Source organism: Salvelinus fontinalis, chromosome 1, assembly GCF_029448725.1.
Source record: "Salvelinus fontinalis isolate EN_2023a chromosome 1, ASM2944872v1, whole genome shotgun sequence".
In the NCBI taxonomy this organism is placed as follows: domain Eukaryota; kingdom Metazoa; phylum Chordata; class Actinopteri; order Salmoniformes; family Salmonidae; genus Salvelinus; species Salvelinus fontinalis.
In genome coordinates this window covers 94,314,791-94,323,619 of record NC_074665.1, presented here as the reverse complement: position 1 = coordinate 94,323,619, position 8,829 = coordinate 94,314,791, and the positions used below count along the sequence as shown (strand labels likewise).

At 49.9% G+C, this 8,829-nt stretch overlaps 1 protein-coding gene across 2 annotated transcripts; it reads left to right on the top strand.

Annotated features, from left to right (window-relative positions):
* The first annotated feature begins 999 nt into the window (after window positions 1–999).
* Window positions 1,000–8,117, top strand: nrbf2b (nuclear receptor binding factor 2b). Of its 2 annotated transcripts, none has more exons than XM_055936604.1 (4): window positions 1,000–1,447; window positions 2,324–2,408; window positions 2,959–2,999; window positions 3,330–8,117. In XM_055936604.1, exons 1-4 carry the CDS (start codon window positions 1,418–1,420, stop codon window positions 3,942–3,944), a joined length of 771 nt encoding a protein of 256 aa, XP_055792579.1. In that variant the 5' UTR covers window positions 1,000–1,417; the 3' UTR covers window positions 3,945–8,117. The 2 variants fall into 2 exon arrangements, with proteins under 2 accessions (XP_055792579.1, XP_055792587.1); XM_055936612.1 differs by lacking the exon at window positions 1,000–1,447 and adding an exon at window positions 1,479–1,637.
* The last annotated feature ends 712 nt before the right edge of the window (window positions 8,118–8,829 follow it).

Below are 8,829 nucleotides of genomic sequence, written 5' to 3'. Positions count from 1 at the left end.
GTCACGCCGGGGTGAGTCGACACCAAACACAGACCTTATCAAAACGTCACGCCGGGGTGAGTCTGCACCAAACACCTTATATGAAGTCGTTCTAAAATCCCCAATGCAAAAATGAAGAGTGGAAAAACGATTGGAACCAATTTCGGGTGTTACCAATAGGTTTTTGGGGGTATTATGAGTCATAACGGGGTACTCAATAATGGCACAGATACAAAGATGAGCCCTCCATATATGTCTATGGCCTGTTGTTCACACGTATATCTGCCCTCTTATTGGCTAGAATGGTCCCACCTGATCTCGTCTCCTACCGCCTGCCTTCCATCTTCGAGGACATGGATTTCCATTGTTAGAGCGGTCACTCAAATATCTTGTCAATATAATAGACCATCTTTGCTTTAGTACACCAAGGCAACATGTTGATAAATCACAGATTTCCCTCTAGTGGTGAGATGTTGCATTGTAGCCAAAGATTTTCAGAACTAACCCAAGATAGACCAGAGACGTTTCGTTTCCAATGGGAGCAAATGAATCATAGTGGGCGGAACCAACAAGGAGGTGGGCAGAGCCAAGCACGAGCTAGTGAGATCCTGTTGGCGCGTTCTATCATTTATTTGCATATTTGAGTTAGGGAACGCCTATTCTGTGAAGTGCGCGTGTGCAATAACTCAATTCGCCCTTGCACTCCTAAACAACTTTCTTGAAACTTTGGGTAAAGTCTACAAAACGCAGTCCACTCTGTTTGTTACTGATTTATACTTTTGGAAAAATGAACACTGTATGGAGATCAGGAATGTTTAATTGATGAGAACATTTTCAGAATGTCTTCCAAAATCCATCTCACTCAAATATTCTCCCACTGCCGGCCACTAAGCTTCCTATCATCACCATATTTGGTAGTGAGTGGAAAAGCCAAACGGATTCTTCATATTTATACATCCGGTGAAATATCTGTCTCATTGTTCTATCTGTGTTGTCGCCGTCAAAAACGGAAATTACGCCGAGAATATAGGAACGTCATCACGTTATGTGTCCTTGTTTAGCAGTTGAGTCTAGAAAGTATACAGCTTTTGTCAAAATTTACTTTTCGTAGTAGGTTTAGAATAATTTATTACGCAGTTTAGGATAATTAATGACGCAGGTTAGGATAATTAGGTTAAGGCTAGGAAAAGAGGTAGGTTTAGCTACAATGCAAAAAATGTCAATATACTTCTAACGACAATTTGACAAAGGCTGTATCCCATCTAGGCATGACCTTGTTTAGCTGGCTATCTAGCTAGTTGTCCTGTATTTTTAACCGTTTTCTAATTTTAGCAGCCCGGTTTAACCAGAATATTTGGTCTCGGAATAAAACAGTAGCACCGATGACCGACTGCGAGGGACTACAAGACGTTTCATGTAGTTTTTACTGTTGAAGAATATGGAGGTAGTGGACAGTCCTCTTAACCTCGTAAGTTTCTGTTGATGTTGCAATATCTAGTAGGCTAACAGGCTAGCTAGCTAACAACATCCCTAGCCCGCCAACGTTAGCCCTTGATGTTATCCTCGAAACAAAACCAGGGGGTGATTGACCTCAGTGTTTATGCCACTTATCTCTGTGGCCTCCTAGATTGTTCTCATGTCCAATGCAAAGTGCCAAGGTTTGTTATCTAGCCAGATATGTTGTGGTTTTGGCTGTATATTAACTTAGCTAACTGGCTAACGATAGTCAATGTAGCGAGCTAAGATTGTAGCTAGTCAACTAGCTAGGTAACGGTAGCTAGCTAAATAAGCTTCCTCCATACATGATAGCTCACCTAGTTAAAGCTTTATTCTGGAGTAGGTCAAATCATGTATCTAGCTAGCTAACGGTATATATGTGTAACAAGCAGTAGGCAGCTAGCTAACTAAAGAAGTAAACATATTGTGAAAGAGGAACCAGACGAGAAAAGCCAAAGATACTTCTCCCTTTTATCCCTGCTTTAACTTTTATTAGCTAGTTAGACTCATAGCTAAGAATATAATAGTCAATCCTTTAAATGACAGCACTTTACCAACATTAAGGTAACGCAATTTTGTTTCGTTCTGACAGGAAGTAAACATTTTCTTACACATTATATGTACACCTATTTTCCAATTGTGCAGACATGAAACGAGGACTGCTGGGACTTCTCAGATAGGAGACCCTTCTGATAGCCTCTCTTGCCAGCACTTCTAGGGTGTAGAAGTACTTTACCGTCTTATCTGGCAGGGCAGGATTAGTGCATTTGTAGGTAAGACGATAAGGCTAATATGAGATCTCTCTCAAAAGCATAAATCCTTAATCTCCCACCACATCTCCTCTCAGGCCCATCAGCAGTCCAGGAAGGCAGACCGTTTGTTGGCAGCTGGTAAATATGAAGAAGCTATTTCCTGCCATGGGAAAGCTGCAGGTGTGTCATCAGTCTACTGAACTTGTTTTCTTTCACCATTCTGTGAATAATGATACATCATACAGATCGCCACATTCTGTATTTCCTGTTTTTTGTTCTTTTTTCCATGATGTATTTGGACATTGAGTGACATTTTGACTATTAATTACTGTCAGACTGAAACACCTGGCACACAACCCACTTCTTCACCTTCCCTTTACAGATGTCAGAGCTTTAACAGATTGTGATCTGTGATTAAACCCGTTTGCTCAGTCGTCACCAGGAGAATAATAACTATTTCCTGCGGCGCGGTGGAGTCACGTTCAGGAGTGTTTAGTGGAGGGTTTAGGGTTCAGTGTCCTCTCTGTGTGCCAGTTCAGTCTCCAGGGACATCAGTGTTGTCCCTGGAGTGTTGTCTGCTCTGAAGTGTTGTCTGCTCTGTTTGCAACACTAATAAAGAAGCTACAAGTAGAAGCTAGCTGGGTGATCTGAAAGACTGTATGCTGTTATAATGCAGTCATACTATATTACGTTTAATATCAGCCTAGTATGTCATTTGTGTGTGTTGCAGAGCTGCTGAGGGAAGCCATGAAGTTAACAGAGTGTGAACAGGTGAGACTGGGTTCAATAGGGAGGGAGGGAGGGAGGGGTGGGTGGAGAGAGAGGGAGGGATGGATGGAGGGAGAGAGGGAGGGATGGAGGGAGAGAGAGAGGGAGGGAGGGAGGGAGGGATGGAGGGAGGGAGGGAATGTCAGATTCTCAGACCTCAGTCATGTCCTACTGGGCTGCTGTTGGTCAATATTGACCAAATGTCCATCAATATTGACCAATATTTAGTTCTGTCTTTGGTTATTTGAATAAAGCATACCATGTTGTAGACGTAGTGAGGTGTTGAGTTCATGTCGAGTCATGTCGTGCCTGAGGCCTGTCTGTCTCCTCCAGGCTGGTTTGTCCATGGCGCTCCAGAGGGATAGCCACGTGAAGCAGCAGCGGCTTATTGAGGAGAAGTGGAAGAGGACCAGACAGGAGGGCAAGCCCATGGTCCTTCAGAGCCACCCCTCCACCGACCAGCCCCCCGGCCTGGTGACCAACGAGCACCCCCGCCACCCAGAGAGGGAGTACGACACCTGGCTGTACCTCCTGAAGAACAAGGGTTCCCCCCCTCCCCCGACACCCTGCCCCGGCAGCAAGGCCCACAAGGACGACAAGACACGTCTGGAGGAGCAGCAGACCACTATCGCCAGCCTGCGGCGCCACATAGATCATCTGCTGGGAGAGAACGAGAAACTGACCCTGGACAACCAGCGCCTGCGAGGGGAGAACAGCCGGCTGAAGAGGGACGCGGCGGACACGGACTTACTGGAGAAATCCGAGCTGTGGGTTCTGCCCCAGTCAGAGGACAGGAAGAACATCTCCATACCTAACCTGCCCCCTCTGGAGATGCCCACTCAGGACATCTGTCTGGACGACCTGCCTGCCCTGGAGCTCCCAGAGGACATCCAGCACGAACTGCAGGCGCTGCTGGACAGAGACGCCAGCCAGTCCAGTACTAACTAACTAAAGGAGGCCTCTCTACAGAGAGACGCCAGCCAGCCCAGTACTAACTAACTAAAGGAGGCCTGTCTACAGAGAGACGCCAGCCAGCCCAGTACTAACTAACTAAAGGAGGCCTCTCTACAGAGAGACTGTCCAGACTAGACTGGAAGCTGGCTAATCTCAATAAAAGTGTTTGATTGGTTGGTGGCCTCAGGCACTAGATAGCAACCACACATGGTCACAGTGACAAGTTGTTCAAGATCACAGTTCTGTCTGTCTCCTCAGTGTCTCTACTAGTGGGTACTACATCTCATTCACACACACACACAACAACAAACTCTTTGCAGAAATTGTGCCTTTGAAAATGTCTGAAATGAAGTCAAAAGGGAGTGACTATCTACAGTGATCTCCCTGCTTTGATAACAGGCCTCTATATCTGGAGGCCCTGACTGGTACGATACCCACCAGGGACGACATACTGACCCTCTGATACCCACCAGGGATGACCCTCTGATACCCACCAGGGACGACATACTGACCCTCTGATACCCACCAGGGATGACTCTCTGATACCCACCAGGGACGACATACTGACCCTCTGATTCCCACCAGGGACGACATACTGACTCTCTGATACCCACCAGGGACGACATACTGACTCTCTGATACCCACCAGGGACGACATACTGACCCTCTGATACCCACCAGGGACGACATACTGACTCTCTGATACCCACCAGGGACGACATACTGACCCTCTGATACCCACCAGGGATGACCCTCTGATACCCACCAGGGACGACATACTGACCCTCTGATACCCACCAGGGACGACATACTGACTCTCTGATACCCACCAGGGATGACCCTCTGATACCCACCAGGGACGACATACTGACTCTCTGATACCCACCAGGGATGACCCTCTGATACCCACCAGGGATGACATACTGACTCTCTGATACCCACCAGGGACGACATACTGACCCTCTGATACCCACCAGGGACGACATACTGACTCTCTGATACCCACCAGGGACGACTCTCTGATACCCACCAGGGCGACCCTCTGATACCCACCAGGGACGACTCTCTGATACCCACCAGGGACGACATACTGACTCTCTGATACCCACCAGGGACGACATACTGACCCTCTGATACCCACCAGGGACGACATACTGACTCTCTGATACCCACCAGGGACGACATACTGACTCTGATACCCACCAGGGACGACATACTGACCCTCTGATACCCACCAGGGACGACATACTGACCCTCTGATACCCACCAGGGACGAGAAACTGACTCTCTGATACCCACCAGGGATGACCCTCTGATACCCACCAGGGACGACATACTGACCCTCTGATACCCACCAGGGATGACCCTCTGATACCCACCAGGGATGACCCTCTGATACCCACCAGGGATGACCCTCTGATACCCACCAGGGATGACCCTCTGATACCCACCAGGGATGACTCTCTGATACCCACCAGGGACGACATACTGACCCTCTGATACCCACCAGGGACGACATACTGACCCTCTGATACCCACCAGGGACGACATACTGACTCTCTGATACCCACCAGGGACGACATACTGACTCTGATACCCACCAGGGACGACATACTGACCCTCTGATACCCACCAGGGACGACATACTGACTCTCTGATACCCACCAGGGACGACATACTGACCCTCTGATACCCACCAGGGACGACATACTGACCCTCTGATACCCACCAGGGACGACATACTGACTCTGATACCCACCAGGGATGACCCTCTGATACCCACCAGGGACGACCCTCTGATACCCACCAGGGACGACATACTGACCCTCTGATACCCACCAGGGACGACATACTGACTCTCTGATACCCACCAGGGACGACATACTGACCCTCTGATACCCACCAGGGATGACCCTCTGATACCCACCAGGGACGACCCTCTGATACCCACCAGGGATGACCCTCTGATACCCACCAGGGACGACATACTGACCCTCTGATACCCACCAGGGACGACATACTGACCCTCTGATACCCACCAGGGACGACATACTGACTCTCTGATACCCACCAGGGACGACATACTGACCCTCTGATACCCACCAGGGACGACATACTGACTCTCTGATACCCACCAGGGACGACATACTGACCCTCTGATACCCACCAGGGACGACATACTGACTCTCTGATACCCACCAGGGACGACATACTGACCCTCTGATACCCACCAGGGACGACATACTGACTCTCTGATACCCACCAGGGACGACCCTCTGATACCCACCAGGGACGACATACTGACCCTCTGATACCCACCAGGGACGACATACTGACCCTCTGATACCCACCAGGGACGACATACTGACTCTCTGATACCCACCAGGGATGACCCTCTGATACCCACCAGGGATGACCCTCTGATACCCACCAGGGACGACATACTGACCCTCTGATACCCACCAGGGACGACATACTGACTCTCTGATACCCACCAGGGACGACATACTGACTCTCTGATACCCACCAGGGATGACCCTCTGATACCCACCAGGGACGACATACTGACCCTCTGATACCCACCAGGGACGACATACTGACCCTCTGATACCCACCAGGGACGACATACTGACTCTGATACCCACCAGGGACGACCCTCTGATACCCACCAGGGATGACATACTGACTCTCTGATACCCACCAGGGACGACATACTGACCCTCTGATACCCACCAGGGACGACATACTGACCCTCTGATACCCACCAGGGACGACATACTGACCCTCTGATACCCACCAGGGACGACTCTCTGATACCCACCAGGGACGACATACTGACTCTCTGATACCCACCAGGGACGACATACTGACCCTCTGATACCCACCAGGGACGACATACTGACTCTCTGATACCCACCAGGGATGACATACTGACTCTGATACCCACCAGGGACGACATACTGACCCTCTGATACCCACCAGGGACGACATACTGACCCTCTGATACCCACCAGGGACGAGAAACTGACTCTCTGATACCCACCAGGGATGACCCTCTGATACCCACCAGGGACGACATACTGACCCTCTGATACCCACCAGGGACGACATACTGACTCTCTGATACCCACCAGGGACGACATACTGACCCTCTGATACCCACCAGGGACGACATACTGACTCTGATACCCACCAGGGACGACATACTGACTCTCTGATACCCACCAGGGACGACATACTGACCCTCTGATACCCACCAGGGACGACATACTGACCCTCTGATACCCACCAGGGACGACATACTGACTCTCTGATACCCACCAGGGACGACCCTCTGATACCCACCAGGGACGACATACTGACTCTCTGATACCCACCAGGGACGACATACTGACTCTCTGATACCCACCAGGGACGACATACTGACCCTCTGATACCCACCAGGGACGACATACTGACCCTCTGATACCCACCAGGGATGACCCTCTGATACCCACCAGGGACGACCCTCTGATACCCACCAGGGACGACCCTCTAATACCCACCAGGGATGACCCTCTGATACCCACCAGGGATGACCCTCTGATACCCACCAGGGACGACCCTCTGATACCCACCAGGGACGACCCTCTAATACCCACCAGGGACGACATACTGATCCACCAGAGGGCAGACAGACGCTGCAGTGGAGCCTCTATGGAGCTGATCTACATCCATAGTGTGTGTGTTGTGCCCCACCAGCTGTCTGGGTGGGGACAGTAAGGGTCTGGGTGGGGACAGTAAGGGTCTGGGTGGGGACAGTAAGGGTCTGGGTGGGGACAGTAAGGGTCTGGGTGGGGACAGTAAGGGTCTGGGTGGGGACAGTAAGGGTCTGGGTGGGGACAGTAAGGGTCTGGGTGGGGACAGTAAGTAAGGTTGCAATATTCCAGGAACTGTAAATAAATTCCCTGGTTTTCCTAGAAAACGAAGGTTCCTGGCATTCTGCAGCCCTAGTAGAGAATAGTATCACTGAGTGAACCTGTAGTTTAAATCCTCTCTCCTTTCCGTCATTTTTACCAACAACCTGTGAAGGAGCTTGAGTTTATATTTGAATGGTGTGTTTGTCCTTCAATGCAACGTTTGTTTCTTTGGCATTTAAATGTTTCTTAATAAATGAAAACAAGCGTAGAGCCTCGAAACTTTTAATTTGCCTTCCGGGGAAGGACAACTGCTTGGGGGGGAAGGACAACTGCTTGGGGGGGAAGGACAACTGCTTGGGGGGGAAGGACAACTGCTTGGGGGGGAAGGACAACTGCTTGGGGGGGAAGGACAACTGCTTGGGGGGGGTCAGTTTTCTTTAATTTCTGTACTAGTTGAGATCGTAGACACGTTTGTATACGTCATTGGTCTAGAGATCCGGGTAGAGGTGTATCAGTTTGGATAATCGAGCTACCAAACTCAGCAATAACAACCGTTGCCTGCTTCACTGGGCTCTGGCTATGCAGACAACACTCCTTAGCTTGGGCCCAGATGTGTTACGCAAGACGAGGAGTTCACATGATGGCACAAACAGATCTGGAACCAGGCTACATTCTCCTCTGGCTGTCTGTAAACAGTATGAAAGTCCCTCAGCGGTGTGAACTGTTCCTCTTCGTAGTGTCTCCGTTCAGGACAAGGTGCTCTGGGAGAGGACAGTCTCCGTTCAGGACAAGGTGCTCTGGGAGAGGACTAAATTCCTCATGTTGGGGACTACTACTTTCTACCAGGACCCATAGGGCCTTGGCCACTCTGCATGGAGAAACCTTTCTCCGTCCGTCTCTAGACCAGTGTGCGAGAGGTTAGGTACCACGTGGACTTACACTAGATTAATCTCTAGTTGAATTTGTACTGTAATCACTAA